General features: G+C 40.0%; 1 protein-coding gene across 2 annotated transcripts in view; it reads right to left on the reverse strand.

The window, feature by feature from the left end:
* Nucleotides 1-17,039, reverse strand: part of LOC125458911 (glycerophosphoinositol inositolphosphodiesterase GDPD2-like) — a 119,355-nt gene that overhangs the window by 24,907 nt on the left and 77,409 nt on the right. For both annotated transcript variants that reach the window (XM_048544745.2, XM_048544743.2), the window contains one exon: nucleotides 3,549-3,694. In XM_048544745.2, the coding sequence (XP_048400702.1) occupies nucleotides 3,549-3,694 (146 nt within the window). The remainder of the gene's footprint in view (nucleotides 1-3,548; nucleotides 3,695-17,039) is intronic.

Below are 17,039 nucleotides of genomic sequence, written 5' to 3' on the forward strand. Positions count from 1 at the left end.
AAGAGTTCAAACAGAATATTAAACAAAACCATTTCACAATCGCTTTCTGTGCAACTATGTCCCAAGTGTTGTGATTTCCTTAACCTTGTAGTTCAAACAGAAAGTTAACTGCTACTTCCTAAACTAGATTTGCAATTACAGTACACAGGGAAATTCATGATGTGCCATTGATACCCTAGTACAATATCACTGAAGCTCTTCTAAAGGCTGTTGAAGTTGTCTTCAAGAGGGTCTTAATTGTAAGCCTTAGATAGACCTACATCAATCATATTGAGCTACACTTTTCTTTCAGTACAGTTATTAACCTTAAAAATTGTGTCCAAAACTATTAGAGATAGTGGGAACTGCAGATGCTGGAGAATTCAGCTCCTGAGATGCTGCTTGGCCTGCTGTGTTCATCCAGCCTCACATTTTATTATCTCAAAAACTATTAGCAGTCTGTGGTTTGAATTTCCCCTTTCCCAACAATAGTTTGAATTTGCTGCTAAATTTACAGGATCCTGTGCATTTTAACTAGGGATGTCTGCAAACAGTGTAAGCAACCAATCTGAATGAATTATTTTCATAGGCATCCAGCCAGGAAGTAAAGTTCACAGATTATCCTTTGCAGTTCATTTAAGTTTTCAGAAATGTAAATAAATTATTGGATAAGGCAGAGGCTAAAAGATTATAAACCTCAATTTCTATTTTAAAATTATGCAAGACGTTGTCTATTTCTGGAAAGAGACATGTTGCTGAAGATCTTTGGTTTGTGGTCGTCAGGACAAATGGAAACATACAATCACAAAACAAGAGGAAGTGGTGCTGATTGTTTGGCAAATTGACTCATTGGCAAGGCAATGCTATAGTTGCTTCATGCTAGTGAATGCTGCCATCAGTCCAAGAAAGACATTCTACCTAATGCATAACAGATCAACGTCTTTTATGAATTTCAGTGCCAGTACAATGCCAAGTATTTAGGATATCTAGTGATTAGTTGATTGAAATAACATATTATTTTGCTTGTTCATAATGAGCAGAGCAAAGACTGTATTCATTAACCTATGCCTGTAAAAGCTAAAATGAAAGGTCTACATTTGGATGTGATTCAGCACTTATTGAACAATCCTGAGTGGCGAGATAGTTACAATATGATTTTAAGAAAATCAGTTGAAGTTATAATGCAGCTCAATTACATATTCATATACAGGGACTCATTCACCCAATGGGTGGTTGGTATCTGGAACTCATTGTCTGAAACAGTGCTGAAAGTGGGGGCCATCCCAACATTTAAGAACTATTTAGATGAACATTTGAAGTACCATAGTAAATAAGGCTATGGGCCAACTACTGGGAAATAGGAATACAACAGATAGGTGCTTGACTACCAGCATGGACAGAATGGACCAAAAGGTCTCTTTCTGTGCTGTAATACTCTATGACTAATGTTTTCCCTATTACTACCACTTTAAAATCATACCAATTACTTTTTGGGACCAATGGTACAAAATTGTACTCTGGTTGCAAAACATGATCTCGTAATATTCACATTTGCTGTGGAAGCATTTAGAACAAATTCAGGCAGGTAATACTTATCATGGCCCAGATTTTCTGAGGATTGGTAATCTCATACAGAACAAAGCCCTGCCCTTTATGTTTAGGAAGCAAGAGAGTTCTGTATTTCTGGCAAGAGATTCTGATCAGGGTACTTTCAGAAAAAAGGAGCTGTACTTCCATTCTGACAGTTCTTTCAAAATACAGATTATTGACAGTAGGAGGAAACAAACCCTATCACTTTTCACAGCAGTCAGCTACTGTATTCTGAAATTTGAAGATCTAGAAGCATAGGTAGTGACTTTGACAGCTGCTATCATACAATAAGTGTAAAGTTAGGTTGACATGAAGGTAGGATTCCAGATTCTGAGGGGGTAGGGCACCTGGTAAGTAGGGAACAAGGTGGGATTGGGCACCAAGTAGGTATGGGGTAGAGTGCCAGGTGGGTAAGATATAAAGGGGGTAAGAGGTTGAGTGCCATGTGGTGGTGTGTCAAGTATGTAGAGGCAGGTTGCAGGTGGATAACATGCTGGAAGTAGGATGCCAAGTATGTAGGGGGCTGGTGAAGGTGACAAGAACACAAGGGCTGGAAAATGAGCTGGACCCTGATAGGTGGAGGCAGTTTGGGCCTGGAATCTAGAATAAAGTGCGTGGGCAATTGGTCTGGAGCTGAGAAAGGTGTGGTAGAAGGGGTTTTGTGGGGTTGCAGAAACACATTTGCTCAGGAGGGGGTAAAGATGCATGGAGGGGCAGAATCTTGTTGGTGGGGTGGAAAACAAGAGAGAGTGAGGGAGCGAGAGAGTGAGAGAGAGAGAGTGTGAGAGAGAGAGAGAGTGAGAGAGAGAGAGTGTGAGAGTGAAAGAGAGAGAGAGCGAGAGAGAGAGCGAGAGAGAGAGAGTGAGAGTGAGAGCGAGAGAGAGTGAGAGAGGGTGAGAGAGAGTGAGAGAGACGTATAGCATATACAACAGGGAAAGGGGAAGTGTGGAATGAGGAGTGTTGGAAATAGCATGGGGAAAGAGGGTTCTCAGGCCGAGAGTGGAGTCGGCTTGCTGGGTCTGAGTGATGAGACAAGCGGGTCTAGTTTTGTTTTGGGAGTGCAGGTATACTGGGGTTATATATTGAAGTTGTGTGAGGTGACTATAGTGTCAGTTGAATAATTACTCAGGGGTTAGGCCATGTAGTTAAGAGTTGAACACTTTCTGAATAAGTATTTACTTAACTAGAACCCTCTTAATTCTCTGATTTAAATGTATACTTTTGGAGGTTCCAATCATAGAGGAATTGCACAGCAAAATTTTAAATTTCATGGATAATTCCTTCTCAGTCTGCTATGACGGAGATTCCACAGGGTCCCCATTTGCAACTCCTGTCTGTGCTAGAATAATAGTTGACTCACTTCCAAAAAATCCAGACCTATGTTCTATCTAAAACAACAAAGTAACAGTGAATGACATTCATATCAAGGTGTGAAGCTGGATGAATACGGCAGGCCAAGCAGCATCTCAGGGGCACAAATGCTGACGTTTCGGGCCTAGACCCTTCATCAGAGAGGGGGATGGGGAGGGGGTTCTGAAATAAATAGGGAGGGAGGGGGAGGCAGACCGAAGATGGAGAGAAAAGAAGATAGGTGGAGAGGAGAGTATAGGTGGGGAGGTAGGGAAGTGATAGGTCAGTCCAGGGAGGACAGACAGGTCAAGGAGGTGGGATGAGGCTAGTAGGTGGGAAATGGAGTTGCAACTTGAGGTGGGAGGACGGGATAGGTGAGAGGAAGAGCAGGTTAGGGAGGCGGGGAACATTGAATTCCTATTACTAGTATTGAGGCTCTCTGCTGGGAATGTGATTTCATAAAATTATCTTTATACAATATCAGGTCACCAAAAACATTATTTCATCTTTAAAGAAACAGATCAAATTGTGGCTTTTGTGACATGTGCCTGCAGCCCTCTGTGATTATGGGCGTTTTCTGGTTAGGTTCTAACTTGTAGATGTGTTTTGGTATTTTCAAAGCATCTTACCTGATCTCCATGAAATTAATGTCACTATAACGAATATTGATGTTGTGAATGTTCTGCCTTTGCAGTGCATCTGGATCAAGCTTTTCTCCCACAATCTTCTGGAAGTCTTTGGGGGTGCTGTTCGTATTGTTGGGCAACCATAAGATCTACAGAGAATGAAGTATGAAAGGTTGTTCAAAGAAGAACATATTGACTCTGGCATTCTTTACTCCTATCCACAAGCCTAAAATTTCAAAAATACTTGAAACTTTAATTTTTATTTCCCACAATGCTCCAAAAGGTAGCCTCACACTTTTAGAGCTTGACTTCCAAATGCCTGTGTGGTGAGATCAGATGTGGATATGCATTGATAATAGGGCTTTTGAATAGTATGTTCGTACTCTGACACCTGAAGAATACTCTGTTATTTTTCCAAGTGGGATTTGAGAGGAGCTATAAACCTGTTGCCTCCAATTACCTGTAGAAGGTGATCTAAAATTTCACAAGTTATGCTGGGCAATTAATACTCTGAGGACACAGGTTCAAATCTCACTGTGGCAACTGGTGAGCTTTGAATTCAATTATTAGAGGTAAAATAAGACAATTAGTTAAAATGAATATTAAAACACAACACAGTAGATAAATATGATCATTAGCATTTTTTTCCTAAGCATGAAGGGAAATGAAGCTGATACTATAGGCACAATGGAATATGAAGGCAGTCCTGTTGGAAACTAAGAATGTAAGTTGTAAAACTAATGACTGGCATGGCTTGAGTTAATAACCTTAGGGTGATAGGAAACAGACAGCTTATGCTCACAATTATAGCATACATCCTGGAGCTAATGAGGAGATGAAAGGAACATCCACAAAGTATTGATAGCTCTGTTTATTAACAGAAATATGTGATGCAAGTGCTAAATTACTTGATTCAATATTGGAGAGAGATGTTGCTCAAGTTTGCCCAGAGTGTCTCTCCAGTTTGTGCTTCAAAATGAAGTCTGTAATTGCTGAACATTACAATGTTTGAAGTGTCTTTTAATACCCAAACAATGTGGTGCTGCAAGCAGGTCCTCATCATAACAGTCAGTGACATTGGATTGAGTGTTGACATAAAAGGAAGAGTGAGTACATTCATTTTACCAACATTAGATTGGGGGGGGTGGAGGGTGGAGTCAGCCTTTGAATTGGCAACTGATGAGCCGATTCGAGAATCTAAACCAAGGAACAGGTCTGTGGGTTCGCTAATTAGAGGCACTATTGTGGCACAGTTGCAGATTGTTTTCTTGGTTAAACAAAGAGGTATCATTGCAATTGTTCTCAGGGTAAACCATTTATAAGCAGCCAATGGGGTAAAACACAGGAGATTATTTTGTAGAGAGAACCATTAGTTGTGATATGAACAGTCTGATTTTATGTACTTTTGATATAATTTATTTAAAATTTTTGATTTAGTATGATATGAATTTTCTCTGCATTTGAAATTAATAACTACCTTATAGATATTTCAGTAGCCATGGTGATTTATTTTGAAATCGTTTGTAAGGTCTACTTTGGCATCTATCACTGGTTACTATTCCCAAACCAATTAGCAACCTGTTGCTGACTGAAACTCACTTTGTGTACAAAATCAGAAACTGCTGGTGAAACTCAGCAGGTCTGGCAGCATCTGTGAGAAGAAAATAGAGTTAATGTTTCAAGTCCAGTGACTTTAAATTAGACTCAAAATATTAATTCTATTTTCTTCCTACAGATACTGTCAGACTTGTTGAGTTTCACCAGCAATTTCCAGTTTTGTTTCCCATCTCCAGCATCCACAATTCTTTGTCTTATGTCACTTTGTCTATGCTTCCTGGAGCCATGTTGTCTCTTTTTACAATTTCTCCCAACTACTGGCAAAGAAACTGTATAACATGATTTACCATGAATTTCAGTAACATGCGTTTTAGAAATTTTTTTAAAAATTAAAGGTTTTTCAAAATTTCTTCCTCAGTCCTTTGTTTAAAAACGTCAAACTAACCCCATCCACTACAAAAATAAAGTATAATAAAAAGATAGTCTTTACAATTGGCTCAGGACTCAATTGATAACATAGAATTGGATATTGAGAATGTTAGGTTTGGAACCATGCCCAGGCATACATACTGGGAAGTTAGTGGCCTGGGTTTGATTAATATGGAACTAGGAAGGAATGAACTATTGTAAAGTTCAGGGAAACATAGGGGATTTCTCTCCAAGCAAATTGTAAAGTTACTTCCTGAGCCTTGATGGGATTGAAGCTATCATACCCAAAACAGCAACAAAGACCCAAAGCCGTACTGCTTGCCAAATTGGAAATATTGGAATAATTAAAGGGTGTGTAATGTTATGAAGTACAATGCGCTGCTCTATGCAGTCCCAAAGAAAGATAATTTGGTGGGAACTAAAATGGAGGGGTGCAGCACTCACCAAGATGTATTAGTGTGAAATCATTGGCTACATCATGATCTTGATGCAGCTTGTAAGTTTAACTAAGACAGAGGCCGGTTGTACTATAGAAGTAATCAATATTGTGTACAAACAAACAGCTCATGCTTGTGTGTGAGAGTGCTATACAACTACAAATCAATTATCTTTTAATTATACAAATAAAATCTGTGAGCTACCACACCCAATCTTCAGCTTTACAGTGAGGATCAATGGGTACAATGAATTGATCAATATATACGTCAAACTCAATGGAGATACACGGACTGCGGCAATGTGTTTAGATTTGGTGTACCACCTCCAATGGAACAATGAATGCTGCAAGGACAGTGGCAAATCTCCTTTGTTTACTACAAACTGCTGCAGAAGAATTGAGCCATTAAGAAAGACATAGAATTATTAATCTACTTGGTGGCAGGAATTGTAGAATTGAGGACTTCCTATAAAAATCCATCTTTGGATATAGATTTTCTCTATATAGGCAATTATTCAGTTGATAATAGTTTTGTAACTGCCTCCTGAAGCCTCTGTCTGAATGCATCAAAAATGAGTGGAGAAGCTGCTCAAAATAGTGGCCAAAAACAAGAAAAGGAGCAGGGCTAATGGGAACTGCAGATGCTGGAGAATTCCAAGATAATAAAATGTGAGGCTGGATGAACACAGCAGGCCAAGCAGCATCTCAGGAGCACAAAAGCTGACGTTTCGGGCCTAGACCCTTCATCAGAGAGGGGGATGGGGAGAGGGAACTGGAATAAATAGGGAGAGAGGGGGAGGCGGACCGAAGATGGAGAGTAAAGAAGATAGGTGGAGAGAGTGTAGGTGGGGAGGTAGGGAGGGGATAGGTCGGTCCAGGGAAGACGGACAGGTCAAGGAGGTGGGATGAGGTTAGCAGGTAGCTGGGGGTGCGGCTTGGGGTGGGAGGAAGGGATGGGTGAGAGGAAGAACCGGTTAGGGAGGCAGAGACAGGTTGGACTGGTTTTGGGATGCAGTGGGTGGGGGGGAAGAGCTGGGCTGGTTGTGTGGTGCAGTGGGGGGAGGGGACAAACTGGGCTGGTTTAGGGATGCAGTAGGGGAAGGGGAGATTTTGAAACCGGTGAAGTCCACATTGATACCATATGGCTGCAGGGTTCCCAGGCGGAATATGAGTAGCTGTTCCTGCAACCTTCGAGTGGCATCATTGTGGCACTGCAGGAGGCCCATGATGGGCATGTCATCTAGAGAATGGGAGGGGGAGTGGAAATGGTTTGCGACTGAGAGGTGCAGTTGTTTGTTGCGAACTGAGTGGAGGTGTTCTGCAAAGCGGTCCCCAAGCCTCCAGCAACAGCAGGGCTGTTGCACTTAAAGAGGGTTAGCTATTGGCTTTAGTTAACCCAAACTTCACCTTGTGCTAATGGTACAGGTGTGGATATAGTTAGTGTGGGAGCCTCGTAAGAATGTTAGATGTAAAAGTAACAAAATTCACAGCTTGGATCAATAATCTTAAAGTGATAAGGAAGCAGACAAGAGGATTTTGTTAGGTTCATGTTGATAACGAAGATGTTTGCACTGATGATATGAAAGGAACATTAACAGAGTATAGAAAGCATTGTTCACTGATGAGAATACATGATGCAAGGCCTAAAATAATCAACAATTATGATAAGAATTATTGAATGGAGAATAGTTGGAGGGCAGCAAGTACTGCCTCTATTTTTCCTTCGTTCTTTTAGATATAAGTGACCATGGGTTTGGAGGATTATGAAAAGAAGTAAAAATATTGCAATGAAATATGAAGATTAAGTCTATAAATTTCCAAGCCGACTTTATTCTGGGAAAGACAGTTTTGAAGTTTGCAAAAGGTGTCTCTCTGACATGTTCAAATATAAAACCTGCAATTGCTGATCTTCCCAAATCTCAAGGTGGCTGTTTATACCGCAACAGTGATGATGATGATGACATCATTATCAATTGTAAAAAATAACCTTCAAGTTCACTAGTGTCCTTTAGGAAAAAGTGATAGAAATCTACCATCCTTAATTGGTCTGGTCTACATATCAAACTTGTCACACAACAATGTATTTTATTATTAATTGCTCTCCAATGTTCCAGCAAGTTATTCAATTCAAGGACAAATAGGGATGGCCAGAAAAATGGTGCCTTTTCAAGTGACACACACAGTCGATTAAAGAAAAGGAATGTAGTGTGGTATTGGGACTCAGAAATGATCCAGATGCGAGGTTTCCAACATTGTATTGAAAATAAAAGATTCTGTATCTCTATATTTCATTGTTCCTGGTTTTTCTTCTGTTAAGAGAATGTCTTCTGTATGTATACACTATTTTTAAACATTTATCTACACATGTTTTATTACAAGAAATATACTACAAGATATATTTCCAAGTCAGGATGGTGAGTAGCTTAGAGCGTAGCTTGCAAGTGCTGCTACTCTTTTCCCCTTATCTTATTAAGTGTAAGTGATCATGGGGAGTGGAAATGGTTTGCGACTGGGAGGTGCAGTTGTTTGTTGCGAACTGAGTGGAGGTGTTCTGCAAAGCGGTCCCCAAGTCTCCGCTTGGTTTCCCCATTTCCACTCCCCCTCCCATTCTTTAGATGACATGTCCATCATCGGCCTCCTGCAGTGCCACAATGATGCCACCCGAAGGTTGCAGGAATAGCAACTCATATTCCGCCTGGGAACCCTGCAGCCTAATAGTATCAATGTTGACTTCACCAGTTTCAAAATCTCCCCTTCCCCCACTGCATCCCTAAACCAGCCCAGTTCATCCCCTCCCCCCACTGGCACCACACAACCAGCCCAGCTCTTCCCCTCCACCCACTGCATCCCAAAACCAGTCCAACCTGTCTCTGCCTCCCTAACCTGTTCTTCCTCTCACCCATCCCTTCCTCCCACCCCAAGCCGCACCCCCATCTACCTACTAACCTCATCCCACCTCCTTGACCTGTCCATCTTCCCTGGACTGACCTATCCCCTCCCTTCCTCCCGACCTATACTCTCTCCACCTATCTTCTTTTCTCTCCATCTTCGGTCCGCCTCCCCCTCTCTCCCTATTTATTCCAGTTCCCTCTCCCCATCCTCCTCTCTGATGAAGGGTCTAGGCCCGAAACGTCAGCTTTTGTGCTCCTGAGATGCTGCTGGGCCTGCTGTGTTCATCCAGCCTCACATTTTATTATCTTGGATTCTCCAGCATCTGCAGTTCCCATTATCTCTGATGGGTTTGGAAGGTACTGTTTACGGAGCCTTGCTGAGTTGTTGTAGCACATCTTGTAGATGATTCATACTGCTACTGCTATGCATCAGTGATGGAGGGATTGGATATTTGTGAATGTGGTACCAATCAAAAGTCTTGCTTCTCCTGGATGGTATTAAACTTATTGAGTATTGTAAGAGATTCACATATCCAGGATAAGTGGGGAGCATTCCAATAGAGTCTTGAGTTTTGCCTTATGGACAGAGGACTGGCTTTGAGGATTCGGGAAGTGAGTTATTTGCTGCAGGATTCCTAGCCTCTGTCCTGCTCTTGTAGCCACAGTATTCATACATTGAGTCCAGTTCAGTTCTGGTCAATTTTAACGCCCAATATATTGATAATGGGGATTTGGTCATGGCAATGCCAATGAATATTAAGGGGCAATGATTTGTTTGAGATGATCATTGCCTGGTACTTGTTTGTCATGAATGTTACTTGCCAGTTGTCAGCCCCAATCTAGATATTGTCTATGTCTTTCTGCACTTGGGCATGGACTGCTTAAGTAAGATTATCAGAAGGTCAGCTATAATGCAACTGTCCACAATATAGAAGGTACAGAAGTCAAGTCTAAGATAGTGTTTGTGGGGAGCTCAATAAATATGGAGGCAGGTGACATTGTTTCTAAACATCATCCAGAGTTGGACATGATATATTGTCATGCCAGGGTGTGACCCATCTCAAATTGTTTTGAAAGGATATTTGAAAGTGAGGCGAAAGGATACGGTCACTGTGATCCATTGTGTTGCGTTGGAGTCAGTGGCACTGGAAAGAATAGGCAAGAGGAGATAAATTTAAAGACAGAACCTCAAGGATTATAACATGTGGTTTGGGTAATGATCCAAAAGTCAATTTCCAGTGGAATAAACAACGAATAAACAATGTGTGTGACTCAAAGATTCGTGTAGTTGAAATGGATTTCAATTCACAAGGTTCAGGCATCAGTAATTGCAGATGAGGAAATTGGGTTGTTAGGGTAGGTTCACTCAAGTTTATACTTAGACCAGTGTCCTCAAGAGTCAAATAACTGAGTTGTAGAGTGAGGTCTGAATTAAAAAGTTTGGGAGAGATTTAGGTGAGGAGCGATTTAGAAAGCTAATGAGAAAGAGCAAGGAAATATTCTGGTGTGGCAATATTAATAATGATAATCATGAGTGTGACAGGAAGCAACAGTGTCTACAAATAACAACAGTGCACCAGCAAGGAGGATCACTGTGTGAAAAATACAAAAGACAAAATTGGAGTCTCTTTATTAGAATGTATGAAGTCTTTGAGATAAGATGGGTGAATTGATACCACATATAGAAATAAATCAATATGGTATGATATCCTTTGCAGAAATGTGATTGCAAGGTAATCAATGTTGGGAATTGAATGCTCAAGGATATTTGAAATTTTGAAAGGACGGGAAGGAAGGTAAATGAAATGAGTAACTTTGCTATTACAGAATAAGATCAGTACAGCAGTGAAAAATGATTTTTGTTCTAAAAATCAAGCTGTAGAATCTGTTTCGGTGAATATAAATAGAAAAAGAAGGAATTAATTGATGACAGTAGTTTATAATCCTAGACAATAGGCATACTGTAGGATAGAATATAAATCAAGAAATAAAGAAATAGGAAGAGAACTTCTATAATTGAGAGAGATTTTAATCTTCATGTAGATTGAACAAATCAGATTGGTAATGGTAACCTTGAGAAAGAGTTCATGGAGTTTATTTGAAATGCTTTATTACTTACATCAGTATATTGTGGAAGCAAGTAGACAACAGGCTGCTTTGGACTTTATAATATCCAAAGAGGTAGGATTAACTAAGAATCCCCTTGTGAAGGATCCTCCTGGGAAGAGTGTTCATATAATGTTGTAATTTTGCATTAGGTTGTAGTGAGAAACTTTGGGTCTAAAATTAGTTTTCAAACTTAAACAAAGACAGTTACAATGGCACGTATACAGAGTTGGTTAAGTTGGGCTTGGAAAATAGATTAGCAAGTATGAATGCAGAAAAGCAGGATTTAAGGAAATATTCTGTAAGTCTCAATAGAAGTATACTCCACTGAGAAAGCAAGTCTCCCCAAAAGGGATTACTGTTTATGGTGCAGTAGTGAAGTTAAGGTTAGTGTCAAACTCAAAGAAAATAATCTGCACACAGTTGCAAAGATTAATCTTAGGCCAGAGGTAGGGATCACTTTAGAAACTAGCAATGAATCTAGGCCCGAAACGTCAGCTTTTGTGCTCCTAAGATGCTGCTTGGCCTGCTGTGTTCATCCAGCTTCACACTTTGTTATCTTGGATTCTCCAGCATCTGCAGTTCCCATTATCTCTGATCACAAAGAAGGAGAAAATGGATGACGATAGAAAGCTATCAAATATTATAAAAATTGACAGTAAACATTTCTGCAAGGAATAGCAAAAATGAGTTTTGATCCCCTAGAGGATGTCAAAAATGTATTGTTAAAATATTTTGCTTTTGCAGCAAACTAATCTATTAAAACTGTTGTCCAATGTCCTGTATAAGATAACAAAGTGTGGATGAACACAGCAGGCCAAGCAACATCTCAGGAGCACAAAAGCTGACGTTTCGGGCCTAGACCTACCAATGTCCTGTGTGGTTTCAGCATTATTTAGCAGACTGGATGAATCAAACTATAATTATCACAAAAAGAATCACACAGGCACACATGGGCACGTGAAGGCACTTGAAATTCAGTGAACATTCCCACAGGATAAACAGAAACTCATTGACAATGGCTTTTCTGGAGGTGTGGCTTGCTGTTTTCTATCTCACCAAAGCTGGAAGATTGGGATCTTTTCAAGGTAATAGATGAAATAATTATAAAGCTAATTACCATTGTTCAAAGATCTAATATATTTTCATGAGTTAACAGTCTCTAATTTTCGGCAATAATTTTGTAATGTATAGGTTTTGGCTGAAACAGCCATTTCATGAAGAGATCTCTGGAAAACCAATAGTGACATGTTTAGGCCATAACTCTGAGCTGAGGTAATTGTGAACAGCATGTGGGTGTTGAATTTTTCTCTCTGTAACGAAGACTTACAGAAAGAGGTGCCCAAAAATCGCACGAGCTCTACTGAGCAGGTATCCAGGAAGATCCTGGAGGGATCATGTAGTTTTGTTTTATGTTTTTGAAATCTGTAGGCTGAAATGAGAAAGGATGTTTGAAAAGATGGTTGTATATTTTGAAAGCAAGTAACCCAATACAGAATGCATGCATTGCAATCAAGTATTTGAACACCCAGTATTGAAGTTTGAGTTTCAGATAATTTGGAGTTGAGAAGGTGTACAGATGCAAACTTTTCTGGCATCAAGAAAATGATTGCTGTATGAACTAGTGACTAATGATCAATGACATAGAATTGTAGCCTGCCAACAACAATGTAATTAGTTCTCAGGCATGAACAGCTTAAGCAGGGAACATGTTCCAAGAGAAAGAGAAGCGTCTTGTCCTTCCCCTACCTGGCAGCATTCTTTGTTCTTGACAGTTACAAATCATTGTCAAACTGAAGAAAACCAGTTTTATCTTTCCTATCAAAGTAAGGATCAGCTCAACAACAGAACCTGGTAACAAAGACTACTAAATTACGTGTCTGCGTGCAAAGGGGAGTTCATATGAAGATTAGTTTTAATTAGTGGTGTTCAAACTGACTGTTTATAACTGCTTACTTGTAACTAGAGCCTAATTACTTATAAATACCGATTCCTATTTAGTATAGGAACCTTGTGTATTCTATCAATCTGCACCTGAAAGTTAGGTAAATTAGGGAATTCAGTATACTTTGCAAAATCCTTAGAAGATGCAGCACAGTGACTCAGTGTTTAGCACTGATGCTTCACAATGCCAGGGACCCAAGTTCAATTTCACCCTCAGTTAACTGTCTGTGTGGAGTTTGCACGTTGCCCTCATGCCCATATGGGTTTCCTTTGGTCACACTGGTTTCCTCCCATAGTCCGAAGGCCTGTGTTTTAGGTGCATTGGCCATGCTAATTTGCCCATAGAGTCCAGAGATGTGTAGGTTATGTGGATTAACCATGGGAATGGAGTGTTACTGGCAGAAGGGTGAGTCTGAGTGGGATGTTCTTTGAAGGAGAGGTGTGGAATCTATGGGCTGAATGGTCTGCTTCTGCACTTGTTCAGGATTTTATGATTCAACTTTTATGATAACTTCAGGGATAATGATGCTCAATTTCTAGCATGCCCAATTTCCTCAGTGAGTCATAACTCCAAATTCTAAAATCTGCGATGGCAAAAATAGAAGGAAAAGAACTTCAACTTGCTCCCTGAAGTTTTCTACCAACTGGGTCTGTGTACAGAGGTATGCACTGAACATTCAACTTTAGAAGCCATCACAGCTGATGAACACACCTCTTCAACTTGTTATGATCCCAGCTGATGGTAATATTAGACACATTACACCAGAGTGAAACAAGGCTTACTAGACTATTTTATTTTGTTTGTTGAAATATAGCACCATTATTCAAGAGAGAAGGGAGACTAAAATCAGGAAATTACAGACCAGCTAGTCCAACATCCATCATTGGGAAATTCTAGAACTTTTTTTCCCCCCCCACTCACAGAAGGTGGGCATCTCTGGCTAGGCTCTGCCCCCCAGAGCACAGCTAAAGGTCAGCCATATGGCTGGGGGTCTGAAGTCACATACAGGCCAGACCAGGTAAAGTCAGAAGTTTCCTTCCCTAGAGGATATTAATGTACCAGGTATTCTGACAATGTTCATCATTAGGCTCTTAATTCCATATTCTTTCTGGAATTCAAATTCTACCACTTGCTATAGCGTGATTTGAGTTTAGGTCCCTGGAACATTCGCTGAGTTTCTCCGTCTATATTCTAGCAAAAATACCATTAGGCTATTGCCACTTGTTAATTATTTAGGAGGCAACAGCAGAAGATTTGGACAATCGTGAAACAGTCCAATGGAGTCAATACTCCAAAGGTACTTAGGCAGTCCATCTTCTCCCTACCTGTGATGAGAAATCCTTCAGTAGCCAAAAGTGAGAAGAGCAATCCTGCATCTGGGCAGGAGAGTCTCAGCAGGCCTGGGCTCTCCATGTGAAGTACAGGGGAGATGTATCACCCAAGCTCAAGTAACTAGATGGCACTTAGACATATGTGAGGCAAAGAAAGAATTATTTATTTTACTGAAAGCACATAGGTGACACATCAATGTAAAGTTTCTTGCACTTTTAAAAATATATATTGAATTTCAGTCTAAGAAAGCCTGCTCTCCTGTTTTTCTCATTTTTGGACCTGGTGAAGTTGCTTCACATGAGAGAGAAGCACCCTGTTCAGAAATCACACAGATAAAGAAAGTTGTAAAGACCAAACATTACTTATCTCTCACCAGCAACTAACTCCTTGACTACAGATAGACTCTTATATCAAGGATCCTTAAACTGTAACAATGGTGTCTACAGCCAAAATGTTGTACATTGATGTGGAAAACACAAACTAAAATCATGTGTAAAGTTTGTGCAAGTCATTCCACATCCACTCTGTGATTGATAGCATGGAATCAGTGACGATGCCACATGTCTTTGGAAGTAATGTTTCTTAATATTCATCACATTTTCAAGGGATTGCACTACCATTCAAGGCTTGGAGGTGTGAAATGGGAAGTTCACGGATCCAAACTCTCACATTTTCCTGTTGATGGAATCTGCAAAAAAAGACTACTTCTCTTGAGTTAAACATCCTGTCCTACAGAATGCTCAAGAATTTAAGAACAATTTAGCAGCCTACATGAACTCTGAAATATTTAAAACCAACAATGATGGAAGGGTGAAAGGTGGATGCCTTGGAATTAATCCGAACTTACTGCTGATCATGACAAAATTCACTATACAACTAAGATATACTACTGTCCTATACTGTCCACAGCCTTAAAAGCAAAGTACATAGTGCCAGGCTATGTTACTTATCCTTTCTTACTAATTGCTGCTTCCTCCCAAATGGTGAGCAGGACTTGTTGAGTGCATATGTTTGAAAGTTGGATCATCTGAAGTTACCAAGCTCTGGTCAGACTGCATTCGAAATATTGTGAGCAGTTTTTGGCCCTATATACACAAGGAAGAATTTGCTGACTTTGGATTGGGTCCAGAGGAGGTTCATGATAATGATTTAAGGGATGAAGGGGCTGTCATATTAAGAGTTGTTGAGGGCTCTTGGCCTGTACCCAGTAGAAGAGGGGGAATCTCATTGAAATTTACAGAATAATGAGAATAATTGATAAAGTAGATACGGGGAAGATGTTTCCATGAGTAGGAGAGACTAGGACCTGAGGGCACAGCCTCAGAGTGAAGAGACGTCCTATAGAACTGAGATGAGGAAGAATTTCTTCAGTTAAAGAGTGGTAACTTTTTGGAACTCATTGCCGCAGAGGGCTGTGTAGATCAAGTCATTGAGTCTATTCAAGATAGAAGTTGATAGGTTCTTGATTGGTAAGGGGATCAAAAGTTATGGGGAAAGGCAGGAGAACGGGGTTGAGAAACAAATCAGCCATGATCAAATGACGAGGCAGACATGAGGGGCTGAATTGTCTAATTCGGCTCCTATACGTTATTGTCCCTGGTCTTATATTTCATTAGCCTTCCTGCTTATGCACTGTCCCTGTAATAGTCATCTTTTGTGACTCATGCTTCCAAACAACTAAATCCCCCGAATTCCAGTTGGCCTCCAGTTACGGAAAACTCTGTTTTTAATCAGTCTTCCTGGCAAAGTGAAAAACTTCATATTTTCCCATAATTTGCTCTCTCAGGCAGAGTTTTCTTCTACTCACATCTATTTGAAACTCCTTCTGGCTTCTTCACAACACTTTTCAACATATCTTTGTATCACATGTGTGAGCCAGTAACCTGTCGGGAATGTCAGAAATTAAACGACATTTCAGCAAAGCTACTCCTGATTCCCCCACGTCAATCACAATGAAGCATTACACTATCCCTTGTCACAGTTGATGTGAAAGCTTTGTATGGAGGCAAATGTCATGTTTCAAGGGGCTCCAAGATATGTAATCTTATGTTGATAAACGTTCCAGGACCAAAGTGCCAATGCTACATTGTGATAATGAAATTTTGGAACTAATTAACCATCATAGCATCTCCTCCAAAAAGAAGCTATCCTTGAACAACACTAGCTGTATCCTTGCATTCTTACAGTTTTGTATGTGAATGAAGCATTGCCTTTCAGTTTTAGAACTAAATGTGACTCAGAAATGGGACATCCCAGGTGAGATTTCTTGGGTAACATGAGAATACATTTGCCTATCTAACATGAATAGGAAGAAATAAGTGAAAACTATATAAATGATCATGTTTGATTTGTTGATGTTTCTTTTGGTTTTTATTAATGACCACATTTATTTCATTCACTAATTTATAACGTTCATTTTTGTAGAATGAATGGCATGCCAATGAGCTGCTATTTGATTTCAGATGTTTTGCATTACAGAATCTGATAATCATGATAAATGAAATTGTCACTAGCAAGACTTCATATTCAAAGAATTACACTATGCACTCAGAAAAATGATAACCTACTTAACACAGTGCATGCTGTGGCAACAATTGCCTTTAGCTCCTGCACAGTTGCCTTTGGATCAAAATGGCGAGGTTTAAAATTTCAAATCTTCATGAGTGACTTTCAGGTTTTGCTTGAGATGCAAAATGATTACCTAAAGTTCTTCATGGTCCCTTTTCTGTTGCTGTCCGTGTCTCCAATGATCTTTCAGCCCACCCCATTCATCTATTCCCTTCTTTAAACTGCTAATG

This window comes from Stegostoma tigrinum, chromosome 15 (assembly GCF_030684315.1).
Source record: "Stegostoma tigrinum isolate sSteTig4 chromosome 15, sSteTig4.hap1, whole genome shotgun sequence".
NCBI classification, from domain to species: Eukaryota; Metazoa; Chordata; class Chondrichthyes; order Orectolobiformes; family Stegostomatidae; genus Stegostoma; species Stegostoma tigrinum.